Genomic DNA, 27,174 nt, shown 5'->3' with positions numbered 1-27,174 from the left:
GGTCCGGCCGGGCGGCCGCTGATCCTCTTCCTCCTGCCAACTCTGTCCGAGCTCAGCCGCCGAGGTTAGCCGCGTCCTTCGGTTCGTCAGTCTGTGGGCCGGCCGGGTCCGCGCGCCGGGCGGGCCGAGCCGGGTGTCCCGTCCCGCGCGGTCCGGGGAAGCGGCGAGGGGAGTTTCTCAGCGCAGCCCGAGCCCGGTTCCGCCGGCCGGCGCGCCGCCGCCCGCATGGCCGCCATCAAGGCGCTGCAGCAGTGGTGCCGGCAGCAGTGCGAGGGCTACCGGGACGTGAACATCACCAACATGACCACCTCGTTCCGGGACGGCCTGGCCTTCTGCGCCATCCTGCATCGCCACCGGCCCGACCTCATGTGAGTGCCGGTCCCCTCTACCCCGCAGGGGCGCCCTTTGACCCAGCCAGCGGCCCGGCCCCACGACTTCTGCACAGGGCGGCGCTCTTGCCAACACAGATGGGGAAACTGAGGCCCATACTTGTTCCAGGCCCACGGAGTGGAAACAGTTCAGCCCTGCGGGCTGCCCCCTCTGTCTCAGTTTGTCCGTGGCCAGGTGGAGCTGAGGCCAGAGCTAGGAACTCTCCTCCCTCCCCCGCGGGCGTTAGTCAGCCTGTGACTCAGGCCAGTGTCCTGGGCTCTGGCCTCAGCCATCCCTTTCTCCCTGCCTCTTCCCTAAAAGGGCCACAGGGCTGCCCTCGAGGCCCCCAGAAACCTCTGATTGTTCCAGGGTCACTTGGAGCTTCAAAGGTGGGTACCCTGCCTCCCCGGTCCCTCCAGGCACCTTTGAGAATGCAGCTTTGGGTCACTGTGGAGCCTGATGCAGAGCAGGAAGCCCCCCCGGCCTCTGCACCTTCAGGTGGTGGTGAGGAGATGGTGGCTGGGCTCCCACCCTTGGGAGCCAGAGGAGGTGGGTGGGGAAGGGAGGCCAGGCTATCTTCCCCCAGGAGGGTCCTGCCTGACTCTGAACTGGCTCAGTCTGTTATTCACTCAACAAACACTCTGTGGATGAGTGCCTGGGACCTGGTGCCCTGCGGTGTTTGAATTCACAATGGTTTAGCAGCTGAGGCAATACGCCTGTGTTAGGTGTCTGGATGCTCAGGAAGGGGGATCCTCAGATGCCCACCCACAGCCCAGCCACCTTCTGGAAGAAAGATGACGTGACGTTTAAGAGCCCTCCCTAGAGAAATTTTGGCTGGATCCAGGGGTGGGGAGAGATGTGCACTGGGTGGGGAGGCCTCAGGCAGCCCCTTCCAGATGACCAGCCTCAGTCAGGCCCCTTGCTGTACAGATGGAGAAACTGCGGCCCAGCAAGGAGAACTCCTTGCTCAGGGCCCTTCCCCTGCACCCGGGGGCTGTCCTGGGGCACCACTCTCTACAAGGAAGCTAGTCTTGCAGAACGAGGCCTCTTGTCATTTCTCCTCCAGCCCTGGGCTCCTGCCCTGAGGTTGTGAAATGCTTTCCTGGGAAGTCTCCATGTGGCACTTGGGCAGTGGCCTCTGCTTTGCCTGGGAATCTGGCCTCTCCTGCCCTTGGAGAAAGAGAAGACGCTGTTGCAGAATGAGCTTCGCATCAAAAGCTCCACGCCAAGCTTTGATGCGGGGTGAGCCAGAGACATGGGGGTGAGGGAGAGGGACCTGGAGCACAGAGGCTGGTTGGTAACAAGCACCGCCTGGGGTTGGTGCAGGGTCCTGGGTGGGGCTGGCTGGTGACTGAGCCCCAGCAGACTCCTGGGGGAGGGTCAGTGTACCCTGAGATGTGGGGCCTTTCTGCCCCTGGAGGACTCCCATCTGGTCCCACTGTGCTGGGGGTCAGAACTCCAGGAGTATGTGTGTGGCTGCCCCAGCGTGGCAGCACACTGGGGGCATGCACATGGGCATGCACACATTGGACCAACTGTTAGGGAGGGCCTACTGTGTACCCCTACATGGGGTACTGAACAAGACCCTCTTGGCCCCGGCCCGTGGGGATGACATTCTAGCTGTAGATTCAGACAGTGGACAGGTGAATGGATAAAAACGTAAGGTGACTCCCGGCAGTGGTGAGGGCTAGGACAGGAGGGAGCTGTAGGAAGATGAGGCCAACTGCCCGCACGCAAATGGGTATGGGGGTGACTTATTCGTTGCAAACAGGATTGTCGAACATTCCCCCCAGAGGGGGAGATGATTGACAGATACCAGCATGTAGTTGGAGCACTATAGATAATGGGACATGGTTGGGGTGCAGTAGATATGCGGGGGCTTGGGGTGTCGGTGTGAGGTAGAGGTTCAGGGGTGTCAGTGTGAGGTAGAGGTTTGGGGCTATCGGTGTAAGGTAGGGGTTTGGGGTGTGGGTGTGAGGTAGCAGTTTGGGGGTCAGCGTGAGGTAGGGGTTTGGGGTGTCATGAGGCAGGGGGTCAGGGTGTTGGTGCGAGTTAGGGTCTTGGGGTGTCAGTGTGAAGTAGGGGCTGGGGGGTGTTGGTGTGAAGTAGGGGTTTGGGGTGTGGGTGTGAGGTAGCAGCTTGGGGCTCAGTGTGAGGTAGGAGCTCGGGGGTGCCAGTGTGAGGTAGGGGCTCAGAGGTGTTGTTGTGTGGTAGGGGTTTGGGGGTGTTGGCTGAGAGACTACCATGAGTGTGATCAGTGTGTGTGCATGTGTGGGGTGTGAACACATGTATATAAGCCTGAGCACCTTTGTGCCTGTATCTGTGCCTTGGTGCCCCCCCTACACACACACTCTACAGGGAAGCTTCCATTCTGGCCCCTGCATGCCTATGGGCAAGGTGGCGGCAAGGGTAGGGGTCCCTCCATGCATGTCTCCAAAGCCCCAGCCTCAAAGCCCCTGAGCTGCCCCACTGGCCCTAGCAGCTGCCAGGAGAGGTAGGGATCATCTGAGAAGGACAAGCACAGGGTGGCTGTCCTCTCAGAGGAACCCCCCCAAGGTCAGACTTTGGGTTCAACCTTGGGCTGGGTGAGATCCCCGTGCCCCCAACGCTCCCTCTCCTCCCCTCTCTTCCTTTTTCGAAAGGACCCTCTGGACATGAACATCCTGTCTCACTATCTCCTAGTTTTGCCACCAGGAAGTCCTTCCCATTGTCTAATATAAACCCTTCCTGCTGCATGCTAAGCCCATTTCCTCTTAGAGCCCAAGAGCAGCTGTGAAGAGGGCTCTGCTCAGGTGCCAGACCAGCCAGGTAGAGACTCTTGAGTTCCTCTATCACTTTCTCCCAGTTCCGAGCTCCTGCAATTGCTGGGGCTTAAAGATACGGCCCCATGCCAACTGGGAGACCTGGGAGTTCACCATCACCGTGTCCCTGCCCCGCAGCACACATGACCTGCATTGGTTAACCCCGCAAGGACCCTGTGAGGTGCGCATGGGCCTCCGTTTAGCTCACCCAGGGACACCCAGCAAGGAGGAGGAGCTAAGGGCTTGCCACTTACCCCCCAGCCCAACCCCTCCTCTAGCCACCTGCCCAGTGCCCACCTGGTCCCTGCCCCATCCCAGGTGCTGTAGGCTCTCTGCAGGAGGCCTGGAAGGTTCTGGATGGGCGGACCCTACCCACACTCCCCAGCAGGCACAATCTGCCCACAGGGCCCGCTCCACGATGACGCCAGCCGCTGCTGCCCGGCAGCTAGTTGAGCCTGGCACTACCTGAACAAACAGCCCCACCCTCTTTGCCTTCCTTGTAAACCAGTTGGGCTGAGCTGGCTCCCTGCAGTGTGGCCAGGCTGGCAGCCCTACCTGGGGTGCCGGGGTTCCCAGATGCCCCTCCAGCTCCTGGGGCAGCAGGGGAATGTGACAGGGGTGGGGAGTCTGGAATGGAGTGAGCGAGGGAGCAGGGGGTGCAGGGTCTGGGTGCTGGGCTGGGAAGAACCCCAGAGGAGCTTTGTGGGCTTCCTTCCCTGGAGATGTTTCAAGAAAGAGGGGTGAGTTGTGGGAGGGTACTGGGTGGGGTGTCAGGAAGCTGGGGTTCAGCTGCAAACATGCTGTGTGACTTGGGCCCCCTCCCCCAGGCACATGGAGGGGTGACCCGAACTCTCTCTGAGATCTTTCACAGCCCTGGAGGTCTGCAGAAGGCAGGGGTATCCCCCCAACTATGGCAGGGGCCCCCAAGACTCACCTGTTGTTTGAAGTCAGAGAAAGGCTCACACAGGAGTCCCTCCCACCATGCTCAGAGGCAGCTTTGTGTCCCTTCCAGGGCCAGAGCAGAGGGTGGGCCACTGAGCAGGCTGACCTCACCTCCCTTTCAGGCCTGGCGGTCAGCAGGAGTTGCCAGGGGACAGAGGCCTTCTGTTCTGGGCCCGAGGGCCAGCTGCCCAGACCCCTGCCTGTGCCTTCTAGCCAGAGCAGGCCAAGGAGGGGGAGGGGGCAGGCAGCCCTGGACTCGGGACAGTCCAGAACTGAGGGGGGCTTCCAGAGCTCGGTGCCCCCACCACCCTGACCAAAGCCCCAGGGCAGGACCCCATGGCAGGACCCCAAGGCTAGGCCCTGCTCTAGCTGGGAGGAGGCAGCTCTGGGTGGGAGCAGGCAGGGTCTGTTCCTACTGGAGGGGAGGGAGGGCACGGTATCGCCTCTGTCCATGGGGTGCAAGAAGGGGTCCCGGGAACCCAGCCCTGTCCCTTCCCAGATCCTTTCCTTCCTGCCCATGCCTAAGGCACCTCCTGTTGCCTGCTCCTCCCGTTGCCCCCGCACTGCTCCCTGGCCCCAGCCCCCCAGTGTTCTCCCCTGTTCCCCAGTGCTGCTGCCTCTCTCCCAGGTCTGCCCTCTGGGTCTGATTCCTGGAACTGCTTGTTCTTGGGTATCTCTAGATCTCATCTGTCTGGGTTGGTCTCTCTGGTGTGTCTCTGCTATTTGGTAACTCTTTGGTAACTGTGTCTGTTTTGTGTGTTTCTGTCTCCCTGTGTCTCTGTGTCTCTCTCTCTCCCTCTCTCTGTCTCTCTCTCCCTTCCTCTTGATCTCTGATTTGTTGTCTCTCCATCTCATTCTGTTTGTGTCTCTCAGCCTCTCTCCTAGTCTCTCTGTCTCTCAGTGTCTCTGTGTGTCTGTCTGCCTCTGCCTCCCTCCCTCTTCCCTCTCACTTCCCTTCCCAGTGGGATTAACTCCAGATGTGCCTGGAAGGAAGACTTTTCCTCCTTGCTGCCCATCCCCCAGCATCCATCCCTGGCGGGGCTGCCTCTGGTTCCAGGAAAGAAGCGTCATGTGGTCAGTGCTCCAGGAATTTAGGGGACGTCCATCCCCAAGTGCCCAGAGGCGCTGGGTCAGCAAACTGGGGCCTGTGGTCATGGGTCAGTTGTGCCCTGGTGGGAGGTGGCAGGGACGGTCACAGCAAACATTTGACCATTGACATGCATTGTTCTTAGCTGCGGTGGAGTTGGCCCCAACTCGTGGTGACCCTGCGCGCAACAGAATTAAATGCCGCCTGGTCCTGTGCCATCCCCGTGGTCAGTTCTGGAGGTGGGGTTCAGCACTGTTGTGATCCACAGGGTTTTCACTGGCTGATTTTCAGAAGTGGATCCCCAGGCCTTTCTTCCTAGTCCGTCTTAACCTGGAAGCTCTGCTGAAACCTGTTCAGCATCACAGCAACACACAAGCCTCCAGTGACAGATGGGTGGTGGCTGTGCATGGGTTGCACTGGCCGGGAATTGAACCCGGGTCTCCAGCACAGAAGGTGAGAATTCGACCCCTGGAGCACCGATGTTCCACCGCTGTCATAAAAACCCAGTCGCTGTGAAGTTGACCCCAACTCGTGATGATCTCATGTGTGTCAGAGTAGAACGGGGTTCTATAGGGTTTTCAGAAGCAGATTGCCAGGCCTTTCTTCTGAGGCGCCTCTGGGTGGACTCAAATCTCCAACTTTTCAGTTAGCAGCTGAGTGTGTTCACTGTGTGCACCACCCAGGGTCTCTGACTGACATATACCAAGAACACCAAAAAACCCACTGCTATCGAGTTGCTTCCGACTCATAGCAACCCTGTAGGAACAGAATAGAGCTGCCCCGTAAGGTTGCCGAGGAATGCCTGAGCATTTGATCTGCCGATCTTTTAGTTAGCAGCCGTAGCTCTTAACCACTGCACCACCAGAGTTTCTGACTGACAGAGACCCAGTGAATTCATTCATTCAGCCAGTGTTGAAAGAATAAACCAGTCCTGCAAAAGTTCCCTCTCTCAGCACACATCAGATGGACCAGTTCCTCTACCAGCGTTTATAGAGTGCCACCTGTGTGCCTGGCCCCATCTGTCATATGGTGGTGTCAGACCTCATACAACTTCAAGGGGGAGAGGGGAAAATCTAGGCCAGCCCAAGGCTGATTCCTAGGAGGTGGAGGTCAGACGTATCTCCACTCTCCAACGTTTTATTTATTTTATGAATTCTGACACCAGCCATCCTCCGCATGGCACTCCCTACTTCTTGCTGAGTTCAATAATGGATTGCACTGGCCACACGGAACTCACAGACCACACTCACGATTATGGGGTTTGTTAGGGAAGTAATAGGTTACAACCTGGGATCAGGATTGACTTGGAAGTAACGGGAACAACTCAGGAGACAGGATACAGTTCGCCAATCAGGACAGCTTCTAAATTCTCAGCTCCTTCTCCACCATTCCCGCTGGCAGGCAGGCCTCACTCTTGGCCTCTGCACTGTTCAGACAAGTTGTAGCTTTTTAGCTCTGATAACAAGTACCCGGAAGCATCTCACTCCTCCAGCAAGCCGCCTGCCTGAAGGTGCTCGGCACGCTCACTCTGTGAGTAGGTGAGCCCACTGCAGCTGTCTGCTGGTCCTGTGCAGTCTCCAGTGTTACAGCCTTTTGACTCCTGGATCTAGGAGGTTCTCAGCACAGGGACCCTGGGTCCAAAGGACACACCCTGCTCCCAGCTCCTCTGGCATTAGCTCTTTTTAAGCCTAGTGATGGCAAAACTGACCAATCCCCTTGGTGGGCCGCAGGTACCTTATTTGCATAACCCCACCTAATCATTTTGTAGGAGTTACAAGACCATGGCCTAAAAGGCCATATAAAAAGAGAAACCCATTGTCCTGTACCATTGTTGGTACCTTGGAGTGGTACCAGAATGGACCTGATATCAAATGATGAAGATTTCAACTCCCAAAGGCAGCCCTGGGTCCCAGCCCACCTGGGGTGGTAGGTGGCAGTGGCCCTCCACATCTCATTCTGGGTACCCACCGAGGGGCAGCTGCTCCCAGAGTAGGGCGAAGCTGGTGCCAAGAGGGGCACTTTTGTCGAGCAAGGCCCCCAGCACAGGCTACCATCTCTCCCAGGCCAGCCCAGGCTGGTCCCCATGCTGGGGGACACTGGTTGAACTGGACTTCCGGAGGGCATGAGTGGGGGACTCCAGGTGCTCTCCGAATAGGGTTGTGGGCAGTTCTGAGTCTGGCAATTTTGGCTCCCACACCACCTCTGAGCTCAGCTCTGGGAACATGAAATGGCACAGCTGTGCCCCGGGCTACAGGGCCGCGCTCACTGGCCGCCCACCCCAAGGCCGAGACAGGCTATGCTAAGGGACTGGTGGGGGACCTCAGGAAGAGATGGGAAGGGTGTCTGGGTGTACGGGACAGCTTGAGCTGAGGTCAGAGGGTAAAAGAGAGCTGGTGGCTATGAGGCTGGCCAGGATGGTTCAGCTACCCACCTGCCCTGAGGAGGTTTGGGGGGACCCAAGAAGTACCTCGGGCTTGGCCCTGAGGGCAGCGGTCCTTGAAATTGAGTTACGGAGGGCACGTTCTGCAAATCAAACACCGTGCCCAGGGCTATCCTGGCCCCTCTGTCCTCGGGGTGCCCTGCTCTGCCTGAAGCTTGGAGAAGCTCACTCTGGGGCCTGTAGGAGAGACTGGAAAGGCAGAGCCGACGGGTGGTCCTGGGTCCATCTGGGAGGGGGGTGCGGCCCCCTCCAGGACTGGATGGAGGCCAATGAGGGGTCTCCTTCTCTGGTGTTGTTTGGAGATAAAACAGAGCCTGTGACCCTGCGCCCTCTGGCTGGGCCTCCTGCAGTCAATGACCTGGGTGGTGGGGGAAGGGGACTGGGACTGCGAGGGAGGCCAAGGGCAGGGCCAGGGGTCTTGGGATCTGGGGGGAGATCACTGCCTTCTCTGCTCTCGGACCTACTTGTGGTCATTTGGTATCTGGGGTAGACTCAGAAAGGGTGGCAGGAGGCTGGGTGCTGGACAGAGGCACCAGTGTAGGGGCAGAGGTCTGGAACCAGCCTGGTCCCTGCTCTTCAAGCCGACGGGGCTCCTCTTTGCACTCACCCGAGTCCCCACCGCCCCAGGGACAGTGTCTTGTCCTGAGCTTACGCTCACTGTGTCAGCCGGTGGTCTGAACACGTGGCGCTCAGAACATGTGGAGCTCATTACCTGGTACAGTCCAAGCGGAAACATCTGCCGTTCCCAGAAGAGCCAGGCAGGTTGATGGACGGCAGGGCAGGACGCAGACGGTGGGGGGTGGGAGACAAGGGGCCAGGAGGGAGACGCTGGGCGAAGCTCCATCCTACCTCCCCCATCCCCCAGTGTGGTCGTGGGAAGCCACCCCCAGCCCCAGTGTCCTCATCTGTAAAATGGGCTCTTGGTCAGGCCTTGAAGCTCGTTATGGGGTGAGGGAAATAGGACCTGTACTAGCGTCAGCCTCTGCTGGTCAGCTGGGCTCAGACCCTGGCCATCCCAGGCTGGGTGGCTGTAGGGGCCTCAGGCTCCCCTGTCTCCACTCGGGATCTGGTAGCTTTACTGTCTGCAGCTGCCCCGGGCCTCACATTCACCGTGGAAAAAACTCAGCGGCCATTTTCTCAGAGGTGGCAACTGAGGCCCCGAGAGCAGAGAGGGCTTGCCTGGGGTCCGACCTCTAGGCCTGGCTGGGCAAGATCAGCTGTTAGCTCGGGTGCCTTCTGGGCCACTGAGGCTCACATGCGGGGATGGCCAAAGCCACCCTGCAGGACCCACACAGCAAAGTGGACAGACCACCGTTTCAGCCCCATTCCCAGAGATGTCAGCTGTGGCCAGGCCATGTGGGCTGCTGCGTGTTCAAGGCTGTGTTTTCTGCTCACGATACCCTCTGGGTGTGGCAGCATGTGGGGTGTCCATGTCTGGGCATTGTCCCCAGCCTCTCCTTCCTCAAAACGTTCACTGTGTTCTTGGCCTTTACAGAAACGCCCCCATGCTCCCCGGCTCTGCAGCTGGCTGTTGCCATGTGTGTGTTGGGGGGCCAGAGGCTCCAATATTCCCAGCCTTTAGGGCCCATCCCTCTTTGGGGTGAGCCTGAATGCCCAGTGGGTGCTGGACGAAGCCACTCCATGAACAAATGATCGGAAGTTAAACACCTGGGATCCAGAGCAGATGGCCTGGGCTCAAGTCCTCTCTTCTCAGAAGTGTGACCCCGAGCAAGTCACCAAACCTCTCTGAGTCTCAGTTGCCTTGTCTGTGAAATAGGCACATTAATAGCATATATATATATATATATATATATATATATATATATATATATATATATTTTTTTTTTTTTTTTTTTTTTCCACCACCTTGAGCAACAAAAGCAAAAATAGATAAAGTAGCTTTCATAATTTGGACCTCCTGAGTTCCACCTTCCTGCCAAACTGTGAGGGGGTGGCTAGCCACCCTGAGCTGAGTCCTGGCTGGGCTGCCCGGGCTGGTGGCTTTGGTCTTTGGGCTTGCCTCCTGCCGCTCCTGATGGAGATGGGGCAGTGGGTAGGGGTGGGTCCCTGCAGAGCTCTGGAGGTGAGGCTGGCCTGGGGGACCAGTCGAGGGTCGTCTGTGCACCAGGAGACTAGGGATGTTGGGCAGTGCCACAGTGCTCAGAGCAAGGTCAGACAGGGATCCCAGCCCTGCCATTCTTGGCCTCTGAGCAGCTTTGGACACACGTGTTTTTGTCTTCCAGAGACTTTGATGCACTCAGGAAGGAAAACATCTATGAGAACAACAAGCTGGTAAGTACCCCTGACTTGCCGTCATAGCCCAGGGCCTCAGAGCTGGGCCAGCCCAGCTTTGCCAGCACCCCACCCAGGTCCAAGAAGCCACTGGGCACCCTAGAGGTTGGCCTTTCCACAGGCCTCTTGCTGTTGGGTGCCCTGATGCTGGGGCTTGCTCCAAGCTCCACAATGAATCCTGGCTGGAGTCAGTGACCCCGAAATTCCAGAAAGAGTCCCCAGTGTTGTAGATCAGGGTCTGCCGTCCTCCCCACCTTTCTTGGGGAGGGAGGGGGCAGGAAGTGGCCAGTGACTCTCCTCCACGAAGGCCCAGCCAGACCACCCAAGGCCAGCAGGAGTGGGTGGCCTGGGAGACCCAGCTGCCAAACCCCACCCCATGTGACCAGCCTCTAGCCTGGTTGCACCTGATGCCAGTCCTGGAGTTAGGCGGGCCTGCATCCAAGTTCTGCTGTATTCTCCTGGCCAGCCTCAGTTTCCCCTGCTACACAATCGGCTCTGTTGTCACTCCTGGGCTGATGCACGGAAAGGCAGCATTCATTCATTCATTCATTCATTCAGCAAATGTTCCCTGGGCTCCTGCTGTCCCCCCTAGGTCTGATGTTCTAGGGGGAGAGTGCCGGCAGGCAGTGAGCAGATACCTGGCTAACCCCTCACCACCCAGTGCAGCAGCTCCTCACCACCTGTGGTTCTTGAATTCAAATTTAAATTAATTAAATAAAATGAAGTCCCTCCATGGCACTGACCACATTTCAGGTGCAAAGAAGCCACATGTGGCTGGTGGCTGCCGTACAGTGCAACGCAGAATGGAATGTGCCCATCACCACAGAAAGTTCCATTGGACCACCCTGAAAACATTGTCATATATCCATGAGAATAAGGACTGTGGGGACACAGAGTAGAAAAGGGGGCAGGGGACATTGGGGGCTGCAGAGGGGTGACATTTGGGGAAGGAAGTGAGGAGGGAGCCCCATGGAGACGGGGAGGAAGAAGGGACAGCCAGTGCAAAGGCCCTGAGGCTTGTTGGAGAAACAGCGTGGAAGCCAGTGGGGCTAGAACTGAGTGGGCGAGGGGAGGGTGGGGTGGGTGCTGAGGAGCAGGGCAGAGCATGGCTGTAGTGGATGTTGGTTTCTGCTCTGAGGTCTTGGAGGGGTGGGGATTTGGGGAGCGGCTCCTGGGTTAGCAGCGTCTCTCAGGCTGCTGGGAAGGATATGGGGGAGGGGGCAGGGAGAGGGAACAGGGCTTGGACCACAGTGGTGGGGCTGCAGGGAGGCAGCAATCCTGGATGGTTCTGGAAGGGGGTCTGAGCATGGACCAGGGGCTGTGGGGGGCCAGGTCTGGGAGCTGCCTGGAGCCCCATTTCAGGTGTGATTACACTGAGATGTTGCTGCAGACATCTGAATGGAGTCGAGCCAGAGCCTGGGGAAAGGCTAGAACTAGATAGTGGGGTGCCCTCACTAGAAATTGGAATGCCCTCGCTAGAAATTGGAGTGCCCTGGCTTCTGGGTGGGATTTGGGAGGAAGGACAGGCCATGTTCAAAGTCAGAGAAGGGGAGGAAGCAGCCGGGGAGACCGGAGCCATCGCATCCGGGTGCAGGGGTGACCGCCATGTCCAAACCTTCAATGGCCCAGGAAGGCCAGGCCACAGCCTGACCACCGGATTGAGCAACACGAGGTCACCGGGGCCTTTGAGGAGGGGCAGGAAGGGGAGAGCCTGGATGCCGAGGGGATTCCAGGGCAGTGAGGGAGGAGAGGAATCCCAGCACAGCTTTCCCCAGGGAGTTTTGGTGAAAAAGGAACTCGGAAAACGGGGAGGCTGTCTCAGAAGTGGTGTTAACAGGCAACTTTCATTTTTTAAATGGAGGTTTCAGTGTGTCTGTGAGGCTGCCCAGAATGTTCCAAAAGGAAGACTTGATGCGGAGAAAGAGGGTTGACTGACTGGCTGGGGTGATGCCTCATTCAGAGGCGAAGGGGCGGGTCTCAGCTCCCAGTATGGCTGGAGTCAGGCTCTGGTGACTCGTGGTCCCAGGAGGGAGAGGAGCTCAGGAACCCTGATGCGGGGATGTGGGGGTGAAGGGATCCCCTATGAGGCTTCTGATGGCTCAGGGGCCTGGGAGATGAGGTGGTCCCTTGAGTGTGAAGGGCTAAAGTTTGAACAGAGGACCAGGTGTGAGCAAGGTCAGGGGCAGAGAGCCAGGGAGGAGGTCCAGGCCTCAGGCGGCTCTCAGTGCCCCCACCAGGGTCCCGATCCTGGTCTAGAGGCTGCCTGGGTGAATGCAGGTGGGGGAGCCGTGTGTCTCCAAGGCTGTGGTTTCCCTGAGTTCAGCCAAGTCTGCTGGGTGAGGGTGGGTGCGGGGAAGTAGCTGTAATGGTGGGCCCTGGGAAGGAGAGGGTGAGGGACAGGGAGGAGGGCAGAGTCGCACCCCAACTGCAGGAGCAAGACCAGGCTTTCCACCCCATCTCTTAGTCTTTCCCATTCCCTCCTGGGTGGCAAGCTGTGGGGTTGGGAGTTGGAGGCCCCAGTGGAATCAAAGATCAGTGGGGCGGATGCTTGAGGGGTGAAGGAGGGTGGGCATTGGGGATGGGAGAGGGGCTGCTACCAGCTGGAGTCTGTGATGTCTGGTATGCAGTAAAAAAAAAAAAAAAAAAAAAAAATGCAGTAGGCGTCTCTAAATGCGGCTACCCTGGCTCAAGCAGCCCTCCTCAGCCCAGTGTATCTTATCCAGATCTCAGTCTAGAACCCTCCCTAGTTGCTTTGGCTACAAGGACACTGGCCATGTTTGTGTCCCCTGCAGCCCCAGGGAGGACTCGGTGGCGTCTGGGTGATGCCAGCCCCTTACTCTGGGAGACCTGCTCCCAACCATTTAAGGTTTGGTGTCAGCCAGGGCTGCGTGGGGTATCTGGGGAGTCTCAAGGGTGCCATGGGACTGAGGTCCCCCAAACCTCAGTTCTCCCTTATCAAGAGGTCCCCCACCCGGACCTGAGCTCCTTCAGCCCTGCATGTTCAGATTGTGGCCCCATTCTACAGACCCAGGCTTAGGGAGTGCACACAGGCAGAGCAGAGCTCGAACCTTGAACCCAGACCTTTTTTGGGCTCCAAGTTGGGTTTCCTACCGCCTGGAGGAGGAGGAGGAGGTGTCTCCCACCAGCCCCTGCTGACTGCTGCCCCTCGCCCCCCACCAGGCCTTCCGCGTGGCTGAGGAGCAGCTGGGTATCCCGGCTTTGTTGGACGCAGAGGACATGGTGGCCCTCAAGGTGCCCGACCGGCTGAGCATCCTGACCTACGCTTCCCAGTACTACAACTACTTCCATGGCCGCTCCCCCAGTGAGTGCCACCACCTGCTGCCCTAGTGCACCTTGTTCCCTCTGCTGGGGGTGCCCCCTGCCTTTTCAGGGCTCCACGCCTGCCTCCCCACCAGCCTGCCCCATCACCAGCCTGGGGAGCAGGGGCTGTGTCTCTCTCCTGGGGGGACCAGGGCCCCCCATTCTGCCTGCAAGTGGTGAGCAAGGCCTCCAGTCCCCCAACCTTTACAACAAAACCTTCTCTTGGGGCAAGCTTGGCTCTCCACTCCCTCTTTGGCTCATTTCCTCCCTTGCCCTCCCAGGCCTCAGTGTGCCCATCTGAGCCCCGATGCTCTGTGCCCATTGCTCTTCCTTTCGGAGCTTGACAGCCCTTGGGTGGGCCCCCAGGCCTGGCTCCAGACACCCCCTCCCCTACTTGTTCTGACTTCTAGCCCTGGCAGGGTGGGACCAAGGCAGGGAGGGCTGGCCCAGGCTCCTCACCCCGGTTCAGGGCCGTTTGTTCCAGCCCCTCCCCGCCCCCACATTCCTCATCCCAGGCCTTAGAAATCCCCGGAATCACTGGGCAAGGGGCCAGCCCGCCTTCACGTCCCCACTCATGGGAAACAGAAAGTCCATTTTCCCCACCCGATGGGACTTTGGAGCAGGGAGGGGAGGAGGAAGGGAGGCCAAGGCTCCGCTCAGGGCTACCCCCTCCCCAGAACGGCCCTGAGACAGCAGGAGGGGTCAGCTGTCCATACCCCCACCTTGAGAGCCAGGCCCCGTGCTGGTGCTTCCCAGGTGGAGATGTAGGTTCCTAGCCCGGGGAGGCCGGGCCAGGCCCACCCTCACCCCCACCTCTCTCTCATGTGCCCTGTCTCTCTCATGCTAGTTGGGGGCATGGCCGGTGTGAAGAGGCCACCGTCAGACTCTGAGGAGGAACCGTCTGGGAAGAAGACCCTGGCCCAGCTGCCCTCGCCTGGCCCACCCCGGAGCCTGCCACTGTCCCCAGCCAAGACCAACCCTGTTGTTCAGGGAAGGGCTGCGGGGGCACAGGGCCCTCCCCCAAAGGCTGTAAGCAGCCCCGCCTGCCCTCCATCTGGTATCTTGGGCTTTCTACCAGCTCCCATTGAAAGAAAGGGGCTCATGGGAGTGTGGGGGCGGGGGGCGGAGCAGAACAAACAGCCCCGGCTGGAATGGGTCTCCGCTGGGGGCCTGGGGTACAGCCTCAGTCCACCTTTAGGGGACTGGCTCACTACTTCAGCCTTGGGTGGTTGGGATTGTGACCCCTTTCTACAGACGGGTAAACCGAGGCTCAGGGAGTGCACACAGGCCAAGCAGAGCTCAAACCTTGGACCCAGACTTATCTGGGCTCAAGTCTATCCTCTGGCCTCTGATCCAGGCTACCTCCGGGGGCGGGGCCAGGAGGGGATGCTGGGTGTGGCCTTTATTCCTCAGGTCAGCCCTGCAAAGGGGTGTAGGGAACCCCCACTTTTCTGAGGTGGAGACTGAGGCTGGTGATAACTTGTGCTTTGGTGCCCCCTGCTGTCCGGGGCTTGCCACACCCAGCTCCGTGGAGCTAGGGCAAAACATGGCACTGGCTGTTTGGAACAGGATTGAATTTCTGCTTCTGGGTGGAGGGGGTGGGCAGAAACAAGGGGACTGGAATTTGTCCCCTGGCCCTCCTGGGACCATCCAAGTCAGGTCCTGAACCCTCTCTCAGGGTACTGAGGCTGGAGGGCCCCATGGGCCAGGCTGGAGGCCCTGACTTGGGGTCTGGCCCAGCTGGGCCTAGGCCCACCTGTGTCCCTGCCAGGTGGGAGCTTTCTGGAGCCCTGCCCTCTGCTTTGTGAGGTGGCATCTACCTGCCCTTAGCTCTGAGGATGGTGGGGTTAGAGCACATGTCCTGGCCCTCCGTGGCAGGGTGGGGCTCAGAAGTGTCATCTGGGCTTCAGCCACTCCTGGAATCCCCCCTTTAAGGGCCCAGCCCCCATGGGCAGCTCGGTCAGCAGCATCTGTGCGGCCTGCGGCAAGCATGTGCACCTCGTGCAGCGACACCTGGTGGATGGCAGGCTCTACCACCGGAACTGCTTCAGGTGGGTCCCTCCCCTCCTCAAATACCTCCCAAGGCTCCCATCCTCCCCAGACATCACCAAGGCCCTCCTCTCTGGCCACTATCTCCTCAGCCTTGTCCTCCTCCCTTAGCCCAAATGTCCACCCATTCCCTGACACCACTGGGCCTCTATCCCTCCGTCTCAACTCAGCCAACCCTTCTCCAACACTACCTCTGAGAAGCCCTTCGTGATGTCTTTCCAGGCAGATACCTCAGTCTCCCTTCTTTAACTTGAAGCCCTTTGTATTAGGACTTTTTATTCTGTGACCTTCTGCAGTCTCTCTCTCCTACTACCTTGTACTCTCCAGGCCTGGGAGCCTCTGGAGGGCAAGATTGGTATCTTCCTTATCATATTTATTTATTTACGTAACGGCATTACACAACAGGCTATTCATTTATTTATTTTTATTGTTGTTGAGAATACACACAGCAGAACATACACCAATTCAACAGTTTCTACGTGTACAGTTCAGTGACATTGGTTACATTCTGCGAGTTGTGCAACCCTTCTCACTTTCCTGAGTTGTTCCTCCTTACGTTCTGTTCCTTATTCACATAAACTCACTTCCATGTAGATAGTTCTTCAAAGAGCATAATGCTCGAGACAGACATTCCTTACTAATTTAGCTGAACTATTGTCTGGTGTTTAAGAAGACTTCAGGAGATGTTTTTGGTTTAAGGTTTAAAGACTGTCTCAGGATAATAGCTTCAGGGGTTCATGCAGCCTCCATGGCTCCAGAAAGTTTGGATTCCATGAGAGTTTGAAATTCCATTCTGCAGTCCCCCCTTTTGGTCAGGATTCTTCTATAGAACCTTTGATCAGAACATTGACTAATGGTAGCCAGACACCATCCAGCTCTTCTGGTCTCATGACAAAGGAGGCAGTTGTTCATGGAGGCAATTAGCCAAGCATTTCATTTCCTCCTCTTATTCCTGACACTCCTTCTTCCTCTATTGCTCCAGGTGAATAGGGACCAATTGTCATGCCTTGGATGGCTGCTTGCAAACTTTTAAGAGAGCCTTCCATATTTTTATTACCCCAACACTCCACAAGGCCTGCAGGGGTCAGCCCCCTGAAGTGGCATACAGGGCTGGCTGTCTGTCTCTGCCTGTCTGTGTGTGTTCACATATACAAGCACTTCCTGGGTGTCCACGGCCTTAAGGAAGTAAAATGGCTAAGACCCAGTAAAAGAGGTATTTGTTGAGTAAATGAACAGCCACAGGAGTGGAGGGACACAGGATACTTAAGGGTGTGTTTTAGGGAGAATGAGATTGGGTGAACAATGGGCGAAAGTATGAAGAACACAGGCGTGGAACTGGGGGCTTCCTCATGTTTTTTTCTGCCCCCTCCCCAGGTGTAAGGAGTGCTCCAATACACTACACTCAGGGGCCTACCAGGCCACGGGGGAGCCGGGCATCTTCGTCTGCATTAGCCACCACCCCAAAGCTGCATCTGCAAGCCTTACATCACCAGGCCTGACCCCTAGACAGTTGGGGGCCACCCCCGTGAACTCCAGGCCCCTCAGCACCCCACAGAAGGCCCAGGAGAAGAATGGGCCACGAAAGGCCAGCCTAGAGGCCAAGCACCCAGCCAGGGAGCCTGTGGTGGGCGGCCCAGTGGCCAGAAGTTTTACTCTGTCGATACCTGACCCTCCCACTGCTGCTGCCTCCTCTCATGTCCACGGAGGGAGCCCTGCCATGCCCAGGCTCCCTGTGGGCCCTGTAGCCTCCAGCCCCACATTCAAGCCAAGCGCACGGGTGACGAACAGCTCACCGATCGGGTGGTCCTCGCTGGCACAGGGCACCATGACAGTCAGGCCTCAGCCGGCAGGGCACCTGAGTACCCGGGACCCTCGTCCAGCTGTGCCACAGGTCCAGGTAGCTCCAGGAGGCACAGCTCCTCAGACCAAGCTCAGCTCAAGTCCAGCATCTTCGGGCACCACAGACCCTCCAACCTGGACCCCCACAACCTCCAGGACCCAGCAGGCCCGGGAGAGATTCTTCCAGGTCCCCAACAATGGCCCAGCCAGCCGGAGGCCCACGAAGGCAGGCCCAGGAGGCCTGGATCCAGTGGACACACCTCCAGCAGACAGTAGCCGGGAGCAAGCGCTGAGCTTCCTCAAGAAGGCCCTTCCGGTGCTTGCAGAGGCACCCGGCAGGTCGGTGGAGGAGGAAGGGGTTGGGTATGAGGGCCATACCTGCCCACCAGCCGCTGACGGCCACCAGGAGGCCAGAAGGGCTAGGGGGAGCCTGGGAAGGGGCCCTAGCTGTGTCCTCCCTGGCTGTGGCCTTAGGGATTGCTTCCCTGGGCCTCAGTTTTCTGGGTCTGAGAAATGGGAGCATGAGTCAGTGGGCATGGAGTACTTGAGGGGCAAGGAAGGAGGACGTGGTTATTACAATGAAATCGGGGTACGCTATGTGCGGTGGTGGCTACCTCCTGCAACATGGCACACCCGTTTGTCATTATCTGATGGTCTGATGCCTGGTTTACAGATGGAGAAACGGGTGTGAATGGGGCTCTGCTTTCCCAAGTCCCCATGCTGATTGGGTCAGGGAGCCAGCATGTCTGACCCTGAGCGAGACTCAGCTTACCTGGTACCACCCAGGGCCTTCCACACTTGAGACACTGAGCTGGTGTTTGTTGATCGAATAAAGGATGGTCCCTTAGAGAGTGGGGAGAAGGACGGCGCCAAATACATGCAGCTGAATGAAGGACTCAGTGTCTCAGGCCGCTCACACACTGTTTACTGCTTCACCCGCCCCTTATTGTGGTCTGGGGCGCCCTGGCTCAGGCCTGCCTGACCACCCCCCTTGCCTGGGGGCTCCCAGGGTGGGCACAGACATGGAGGAGTGTGAACTTGTCTATCCACTCTTGGGGGTTAAGGGGACCCAGGGCACCTGTGGGGGCCAAGTCTCCTTGCTAGGCTCTCTGGGGGTGTTCCCGGGGGATGTCTGGCTGGGGAGGGGCCCAGCTCCTCCTAGGAATCCAGCCTGGCCACCCTGGGCCCAGAGGAGGAGAAGACAAGAGGGAGGTGAACGAGGAGGAGCTGCCCGGGCCTCAGTGTGCATGTAGAAGCTGGCCTAGGAGGGCCTGGTACCCCCAGCCTGGGCTCTGAATGCCAGTGGCCAGCGTATGCAGGATGGTGCTAAATACACACAGCTGTATGGAGGACTCAGCACGGAGGGGCTTTGAGGCCTGCTGACCCCTTAGGCTGAGCTAGGCAGGTCCAGGGTAGCCATGGCTCAGGGCAGGGGTCTGCATGGCTCAGCCCCACGCCTTCTGGGCCCCTGCAGGTGGGATGTTAGGGGTGTTTTCATCTCAGTTGACACTAGAGTTAAACAGGGTATGATCATCTGCCAACTATACAGTGGGTGCCCTTGGGCCCACCTTGCTGGAACCCTCCTCTGTAGGCCGAGGAGTTTCTGCCTGGAGAGTCATGGATGGAGGGCTCCTGAGTGCACCCGTGCCTAAAGCCCACCTCTCACCCACAGGCCGCCCCAAGCCTCCTCTCCTGTTCTGAATTCCCATCCCAAAGCTGAAGGGCCAAGGGCAAGTCAGTCAGCCAAGCTGTCACGGGCGATGCCTCCCCCAGCGCACTGCCCCACTGCAAGAAGTGAGGCCCCTTCGAGAGCTGAGCTGGGGGCACCCCCAAGCGTGGGCACTGCCTCCAGGGCCTCTTCATCACCCGAGGCTGGAAGGAACAGCCCGGTGGTCAGCCTGGGGGGCAGCAGGCCCGTTGTAGGCTCCAGGGTGAACCCGGAAGAGCCTCCGACTGCCAAGGGTAAGATGATGATGTGGGCGGACACAGGCTGCAGGACCTTGTTCTGCTCAGCTGCCGTTCCCCACTTCCTTAAGGGGCTGCAGCCTCGGCTGTCTCCCAGTCCAACTCCTGGCATCTTGTCCTCTGTGACTGTGCCCCGTGGCACCCCTGTATCCCAACCCTCAGCCTGTCCCACACGTTCCCCTGTGCTATGGTAGCTGCCTGTGGGGTTACACTGTGAAGTCCCCGCTGCTGTCCAGATCTCCAGAGTGGCTCCTCTGGACGTTTACCATCTCAGTCACTGCTGCATTGCCGACGCAGCCGAGCGTCCCGGGTTTCTGGTGCCAGACGGGCTGGAGCTGCCATCCTCGGCTCTGGGCTGCAGCTCCCTGCTCTACTCTTAGGGGCTCAGGACCCCTCTCTGGGAGGAGGATTGCCATGGGTGGGGGGTTCCTGGTCCCCGGCCTTGTGCTGTTGGGGAAGTCTGCCTTTCCACCAAATGGGGAGCTTGTTTCTTGCTAGGCACCTGGGTGTCTTTTGAGGTGTCTGGGGCTTCACCAAGGTGGGCTGCCACCATCAAAGCCACTTCGGGGTGGTAACCAAGCAGACGAAGATGGGACACGCAAGTCCCTGCTGATTCTGCACAGACCCAGGGAGAAGCCCACCCGCCAGGGCTGCCCGTCCCCCTGACCATGTGGTTGGAGGGTCATTTAGGGCCTGGAGAGGGTGTGGCCCTCCCTGGGAACAAACACCTGTCTCTGAACTCCCAGTCCAGTGCTTCTCCTGTATGGCTTCGGGCTTGGAGGGTGGGGCAGCCGTGGAAAGATGGGTGGGGTGAGGGCCCCCTTATCCACAACACTTCCATCTGATTGTCTCGCTGCACCCACTCAGGTCCCAGTGCCAGCCTCCAGGAGAGCCCGGAGGACAGCCCGGCAGGGTGGAGGGCCCGCCTGAAACCTGTGGAGAAGAAAAGCCCTGCTGAGAGGTGAGGACAGGCGAGCAGCTACAGCAGGGGTTCACCGGCCCTGGCCCACATCTGTGTGGCCTCTACCTGTGGGTTTTGCTTGAGCAGGATTCTGAATCCCCAGGCTAGCATGGGGCCTTATATCACTTTTGAGGAGAATATAAGGAGCAGACTAGACACAGACCCAGGAGAGTCCCTGGGTGGCACAGACGGTTAAGCACTTGGCTATTAGCCGAAAGGTTGTTGGTTCGAACCCACCCAGAGGTGCCTTGGAAGAAAGGCCTGCGAATCTGCTTCCAAAAGATCACAGCCATTGAAAACCCTATGGGGCAGTTCTACTCTGACACATACGGGGTTGCCATGAGTTGGAATCGACTCGATGGTAATAAACAAGAAGCATAGGGCCTGGCACACAGTAAGCACTCAGTAGATGCTTAAGGAGGATTGACAGCACACACACTGACCGCCTGATGTATGCATGTCTCTTTGTTCGTGAGCATCAGCCGTAGGTCACAGCAGTCAGCTCGTGTGATGTCAGTGACATGGGAAGTCATTACATGACATGTCCCCTCCTGTGATGGGGACACCGGAGGCAGGGCAGGCTCAGAGAGTTTCATCCTCTGTGGTGTCCCCACTCAGCTCTGAGGTGGTCACTGTGCCTGGGGGTGGGGACACAAGAGCATGTTCCTGGGTCTCACCCTGAGGCCTGACCCCTGACACCAGTGCCTGGGGTCACCTCCCTTGACTGCTTTGCCATGGGCAGGGGTGGTTCTCCAGAGAAAACTCTGTAAGGACAGGGGAGGGGGAGTGGTCTCCACTGCAGCCTTCTGTGGATGGAGGCTGCACCTCTGAGGGCTGGACAGGTGCCTGCCCCACCCTGGCTCCTCAGGCACGGGCTCTTCCACACGCCAGGGCCGAAGGGGGCACAGTCCACACCCATGCACACACAGGCCTGGACCTGAGCCTGTGCACAGCTTCCCTGTGGACACCTGACTGAAGATGGGTGCACAGATAGATGTGGAAATAACACATCTGGGTGTCCATTGTGCCCTCTGGGTGTTCAGAAGAGTCCATGCCCAGGAACGTGGTGGTGGGTGCCCATGAAAGCAGGTGAGGCCCTTTCTTGACCTGGGGCCGGTGTGTGCTGCACAGAGGTGTTTGCATCTGGCTTTGCACAGGCTTTCGGTCCTCTTCAGCAGCTCAGGCCTGGGTTGGCAGGTATAAAGGCTCACCTCCCTCCTTCCATCCAGGGTTCTGGAGCTGAAGGGGCCCCAGGCCCCGGGAGAGTCAGGGGCAGGGGAAGCCCCCAGGAAGGTGTCAGGGAACTCCAAGGGGGGTGTCCACATCACGCTGACCCCAGCACGGCCTGACAGGACCCCTGGACCCAGCCTCCCAGGTAACGTGAACGGGACCCCAGGAACTCCAGCTGCCTACCTGCTCAGCCAGGGAGTCTGGGGCCAGGCAGTCCTACTCTTGGGGTGCAGCTGCCTGGGGGCTGGGGGGCTGGGCTGGAGCTCAGAGTTGATGGTCCCGGGTGGCCCAACCAGCTGGGCCTCTGTTTTTCTCTCTGAGTGTCACACTCTGCCCTCCCTGGCCAGTTGGGCCAAGCGTGCGTAGAAGGGCTATGATGCCCAGGCCCCAGCTGTGCTGGGACAGACCTCAGGCTCCCCCTGGCCACCTGGTGGGCCCCAGGCTGAGCCCCAGGCTGAGGGGTGGGGAGGGCTCCTGGCCTGCTGGTCTGATGTGGCTCTCCCTCCCCCCACAGCTCTCCCTCCCTCAGCAGCAGTTGCATCCCCCTCCCCGTCTCGCCGCAGGAGGCTGGCTGTCCCTGCCAGCCTGGACGTGTCCGGGGACTGGCTGAAGCCTGAGCCTACTGGGCAGGAATCCTTGGCCCCTGGCTGGAAGGAGGCAGAGGCCCACCCTTGGGACAAGCCAGGTCAGCTCCAAAGACCCTGGCTTTCGTTTCTGTTTGGGGCATGAATGAAGGGAGGCTTCTGCTTCAGAGGAGGTGCCGAGTAGAGATTTGAAGGGTGAATAGGAGCTCACCAGGCCTAGAATGGACAGGAGGGCAGCCCAGGGGAGGGACCAGCCAGCGCAGATACCTGGAGGCTTGGCCAATTTTGAGGTGAGGCAAGGTGGCCTAGAGACCGAGCCCCCTGTGTGTCAGGACCTTCCTTGTGACAAGGTTGGGGAACTGATCAGAATCCAGGCCTCTTGGCTCTTGTGGTCATTGACACCTGGTGACAATGGCATGTAACTTCCTGGCAGCCCCAGAGCCCCAGAGGAGACTGCTGAACAGAGGAGGGGCCTCGGGGGGCAGGGTGGGTGAGAGGTGCTTCATGGGGACAGGACCTGGGTCTGTCCCTCTGAGCTCTCATCATTGGGACCTCAGCTCTAGGTGAGGTGGGTGGCCTGGGTGGAGTATACAGCAGGGACATCATGGTAGAGTGTGCTGGTGGGGTCATGTTGGCCCACTACCCAGGATCACCTTGCTCCTCCACAGGGAGACCCCCGGGCCTGGCCAGTGTCCCCACCCCGTCCTGCAAGGCCAAGGCCTCCCTCGTCAGGGTGAGTGGGCTGGATTGGGGTGAGGGTGGGGAGGCGTCTGCCCTGGCCCCAGTGGCTGCTCACTGCCCCATGTCCGCAGCCACACCCAGATCGAGTGCCCCAGGAGGAGATCCAGCGGCAGGTGCAGGACATCGAGAGGCAGCTGGACGCCCTGGAGCTCAAGGGTGTGGAGCTGGAGCGGCGGCTGCGGGCGGCAGAGGGAGGTGAGTCTCCAAGTGTGAGTCCGAGGCTAGCCCAGGCCCACCCAGGCACAGGCTGGCCCGAAGCCACCAGGCTAGCTCACCCCTACCATGGCTCAAGTGCCTGGCCTGCCCACCGCCCAGCTTGACCCCCCCATCCCATGCACACCCTCGGCCTGGGCCAGCCCTTCGACCCAGGTCGGCCCTCCAGCTGGTGTCTCCACACCTGAGCCTGAGGCTAGCCCTGGCCAGCTCACCGCTGTACCTTGAGTGCCAGCTTGACCCCTGACCCTGGGCTCAGACCAGGGCCGTTTCACAGCGTGTGGGTCTGGAGGCCCTGCGGCCCCCTGACCCAGTCGGCTCCTCTCTGCAGATGCCTCGGAGGACAGCCTCATGGTAGAGTGGTTCCTGCTCATCCATGAGAAGCAACTGCTGCTGAGGCTGGAATCGGAGCTGATGTACAAGTGAGTGTCGGCCATGGCGGGTGAGGAGCTGATGTCCACGTGGGTGTCAGCTGTAGGGGGTGGGGAGGGCTGCCAGGGGCCAGCCCCAGACACCTGTCCTCATGGGCAGGTCCAAGGATCAGCACCTGGAGGAGCAGCAGATGGACCTGGAGGTAGAGCTGCGGCGGCTGATGGACAAGCCCGGTGAGCTGCCCCCTGCCCTCATGCCCCTGAGCCTCAGTTTCCACATCATCCTTAGTAGTGGGGAGCTGCCACCCTTCTGTCCACGTGTGGCTTTGTGGTGGCTTATGCGATGCTGGAAGCTATGCCACCAGTATTTCAAATACCAGTAGGGTCACCCACAGTATTTCTGTGGAGTTTCTAGGCTAAGATAGACTAGGAAGAGAGGCCTCGTGATCTATTTCTGAAAATTAATCAGTGAAAAACCTACAGATCACAACAGAACATTGTCTGGTACAGTGCTGGAAGCCGAGCCGCCTAGGTTGGAAGGCACTCAAAATACACAGTGGCCGCAACAGTGGACACACCAACCATTGTGAAGATAGCTCCGGCAACGTTTTGTTCTGTTGTACAGGAGGTGGTCATTAGTCAGAGCTGGCTCAGTGACAGCTAACAGCAACAACAATGGGCAGAGATTTTGTGAGGATGGGTGAGGTGGCCCAGAGGGAAGGGCAGGCAGTACTGTCTGTGATAGGGTTATTCGTTCATTCAATCGTTCATTTATTCATTCATCCATTCAATTGGCATTACTGAGAACCCACCGCAGGCCACAGACCCTGTCCCAGGTACCCTTCAAGGCCCCATTCACTCCTTCAATCTGATGTTGAATGAATCAGGGGGACGCTTTGTCCCTGGGGCTCCGGGTCCCGCTGATGCCTGGCTGTCCCTGCAGAGGCCCTGAAGTCTCCCCGGGACCGACAGCGGGAGAAGGAGCTACTGAACCAGTATGTGAACACTGTGAATGATCGAAGTGACATTGTCAACTGCCTGGATGAGGACCGGCTCAGGTGGGGCCCGTCCCCCACCCGATTCAGCAGGGAGGCGCCAGGCCCCCCTCAGTCTCTGATAGGGTCATTCATTCATTCAGTGTTACCAAGCTCACCACTGGGCCCCTTTCACCCCAGCTATCCCTGGCCTTTGAGGTCAGCACCGTCTAGTAGAACATTCCAGAAAACAGAAATGTTCTATAACCTTCACTGTCCAGTATAGCAGCCACTTGTGGCCCCTGAGCACTTGGGAGACTTTTGTATTTCATTACGTTGAGTGGGTTGAACTCACACAGCTGCTGGTGTCTCCTGGCTGTTGCGCTGACAGCAGAGCTTCAGAACTGCCCCGCCCCGACCCTTGTCTCTGTCCCTGGGTCCAGGTAGGGCACCGGCCCTGGCCATGCAGGGCCCGTGGCTGAGGCTGGGGCTTGAATGTCAGATTGAGCTCATAGGCGCCAGGGAGCGGGTCTCCCCGGGCCCTTCTCGGGTTGCTGACGAGGGGCCGGGCGCAGAGCAGGGACACCAGGCATGGGGTAGGGGGAGGCCAGACAGCAGGTAGCTGCGGCATTGGGGTGGGGCCGTCCAGGGCCCTAGGCTGGTGAGCCCCCCTCTCCAGGGCACGCTGCCCTCACAACAACCTCCATCCCTGCTTCAGGGAGCAAGAGGAGGACCAGATGCTACAGGACATGATCCAGAAGCTGGGTACTGATGGCGACCTGGGCGGATGTGGGGGGACAGAGCTGGGGGCTCAGGTGGGGGGCCACCCTTGGGGGCAGCCTCCGAATGGGCATGGGAGGCTCCATGAACAGCTGGAGGACCACTCTGATAAGCTCCTGCTTCAGACCCCCAGTGTGCTGGGCAGGGACCCCTGCTCTCATGTGACACCCAGCCCAGGTGGGAGCCCCAGAGCAGGTGTGCCCTGTCTGTGGGTGATCCACACTGGGCTGGCTTCCTGCAGGTGCTGCATGGGCTGGGCTGGGGGGGGATGCAAGGGGAGGAAAGTTCCGAAAGGGGGACTTGGTGGGATGGCTGAGAGGTGGTCAAGCAGAGCCTCTCTGTCCATCCCGCCTCCCAGACCTCCAGAGAAAGAAGCCCAAGTTCCGCTTGTCCAAGTTCTGGAGGAGTAAAGGCAAGACCCCTGAGTGAGCTGCTGTTGGGGCAGCAGGGACCCTCACCAGGGGCCGGGCAGGCCTTGGGGCCCAGGAGAGGACAGCGGTAGGATGGGGATCCTGGAGAGGCCCTCCCTGTGGGATCTGTCGGCCTCAATAAAGAGACTAACCATGCTTGCCTTGTGTCCGTTGCACTGGCGGCCCCATGTGTCCCCGCAGCCCCACCCTGGGCCTGGAGGTCTCGGACTTGAGTTCTAGGTCCACCCCCAGAATGGACATGCTCTGTGGCCTCGGACCTGGCACTGACCTCCCTGAGTCTCTCCTGGCCACAATGGAGTGAGCATCTGGTGCTTCCCAGCCTGGCTGCACTCACGAGAGATTGGAGGGGGGCACTGTGGCAAACTGAGGTGCAAACTGTGAGCCCCCAGGTGCTGGCCATGGAGGCGCTACATCCGTGGGTGCCTCCAGTTAAACAGCGACAGCAGGCTCACACCGAGGCTCCAAAACGGTGGCCGCTATAGACGTGAGCACAGTGGGCCCTGGGGGAGGGCCAGTCTGCACCGCTACTGGACCTGAGGGTCTGAGGGTCTAGGCAGAGCTGGAATCGGGGTTGCCATTCCAGCTGACTCTCAACGGAGAGTGACGCTGTCAGCGGGAGAACTTGGGGAAGGGGCTTCTCCTTGGGGCTCAGAGGACCTGGGCTTCACCCAACTCTGCCTCATACTCTGTGATGGGGAGTCACTGTCCCTTCCAGCCTGTGTCAGTGTCCTGGTACCACAACAAAGTACCACAAACTGGGGGGCTTACAACAGCAGGAATTGTCTTGCAGTTCTGAAGGCTGGGAGTCCTAGACCAGGGTGTCGTCAGGGCTGTGCTCCCTTTGAAGGCTCTCAGGGAGTATCCTTCCTGTCTATTCCAGCTCCTGGTGGCTTGAAGCATTTTTGGGCTTGTGGCCACATCATTCCAATCTCTGCCTCCTTCTTCATGTGGCCGCCTTCCCTCTGTCTGTCTCTGTGTCTCTTCTCCTCTTTTATAGAACACCACTCAGATGGGATCAGGACCCACCCTACTCCAGTGTGACCTCATGTTAACTGGTAACATCTCCAAAGACCCTATTTCCTAACAAGGTCACGTTTACCGGTACAGGGTTAGGACTTCAACACGTCTTTTGGGGGAGCGCAATTCAACCCATATCCAGGGTCTCAGTGCACCTGCAGCGTGAGCAATGAGCCAGCTCTGCCTGACCTCGAAGCTCCTCCCAGCGGTGAGGCTGCTGGACCCCAGGACCCCAGCATCAGGCTGGAACCTGCCCACTCGATGAACCAGGTGGAGGGGTCCATGTGTGAGAGTAGTCTTCCCCTCCCCGAACCTCTGTTTTCTGTGAGACGGGGTAGACCCTTGCTTTGGAGGGAAAGCAGACAACAGCCTGCAGTGGGCTTGGTGTCGTAGGGGGGCCTAGTCTAGGGGGCGGCTCAAGGGATCCCAGCCTGGGCTGTGGGTGGGGAGTCACCAGGCTGGCAGTGGTGGGGCTGGGCAGAGGGATCTGGGAAGTGGTTTAGAAGCTCGAAGGTGCCAGTGTGTGGGGGGCTGGAGGCTGGGAGGGAAATGGGGCTCCTCAAGTGATCAACAGGGCCTGGATGGAGGGACTCGGGGTGCCATGTGGGTTCTGAGCAGAGGCCCTTCTGTCAGACTTGAGTGTTGAGAAGACACCACCGTGGCAAGTGGTGTGGAGGGCTGCTTGGGCTGGGACCACCTGACATGTCCAGCTGAGCCTGTTGGTCCCACCCCTCCCATGTCTGGGCCCCCCATTCTGTCCTCCCAGG

The 27,174-nt window shown here is 59.0% G+C and overlaps 1 protein-coding gene across 6 annotated transcripts; it reads left to right on the top strand.

Annotated features, from left to right (window-relative positions):
* MICALL2 (MICAL like 2) lies at nt 1–26,805 on the top strand. Of its 6 annotated transcripts, none has more exons than XM_049904099.1 (19): nt 327–368; nt 4,986–5,186; nt 5,468–5,652; nt 9,883–9,931; nt 13,112–13,253; nt 14,100–14,281; nt 15,188–15,303; nt 16,676–17,479; nt 18,813–19,102; nt 19,973–20,066; nt 21,296–21,441; nt 21,811–21,981; nt 22,549–22,613; nt 22,693–22,816; nt 23,166–23,256; nt 23,366–23,439; nt 24,149–24,263; nt 24,898–24,944; nt 25,318–26,803. In XM_049904099.1, exons 3-19 carry the CDS (start codon nt 5,606–5,608, stop codon nt 25,386–25,388), a joined length of 2,628 nt encoding a protein of 875 aa, XP_049760056.1. In that variant the 5' UTR covers nt 327–368; nt 4,986–5,186; nt 5,468–5,605; the 3' UTR covers nt 25,389–26,803. The 6 variants fall into 6 exon arrangements, with proteins under 6 accessions (XP_049760052.1, XP_049760053.1, XP_049760054.1 ...); XM_049904098.1 differs by lacking the exon at nt 327–368 and adding an exon at nt 2,635–3,351; XM_049904096.1 differs by lacking the exon at nt 4,986–5,186 and having other exon boundaries at nt 279–368; nt 5,345–5,652.
* The last annotated feature ends 369 nt before the right edge of the window (nt 26,806–27,174 follow it).

The sequence above is a fragment of the Elephas maximus genome, chromosome 12 (genome assembly GCF_024166365.1).
Source record: "Elephas maximus indicus isolate mEleMax1 chromosome 12, mEleMax1 primary haplotype, whole genome shotgun sequence".
NCBI classification, from domain to species: Eukaryota; Metazoa; Chordata; class Mammalia; order Proboscidea; family Elephantidae; genus Elephas; species Elephas maximus.
Note: the sequence above shows the minus strand (reverse complement) of the source record. Positions and strands in the feature narration are given on the sequence as shown.

What these genes read in the sequence shown, in the direction of transcription:
- MICALL2 (XM_049904095.1), top strand. Translation starts at nt 226, where the DNA reads ATGGCCGCCATCAAGGCGCTGCAGCAGTGGTGCCGGCAGCAGTGCGAG. An exon ending in CGCCACCGGCCCGACCTCAT is followed by an intron (nt 369 to 9,882) that starts GTGAGTGCCGGT and finishes TTTGTCTTCCAG; the next exon opens with AGACTTTGATGCACTCAGGA. An exon ending in CCAAGGCCTCCCTCGTCAGG is followed by an intron (nt 22,614 to 22,692) that starts GTGAGTGGGCTG and finishes CCATGTCCGCAG; the next exon opens with CCACACCCAGATCGAGTGCC.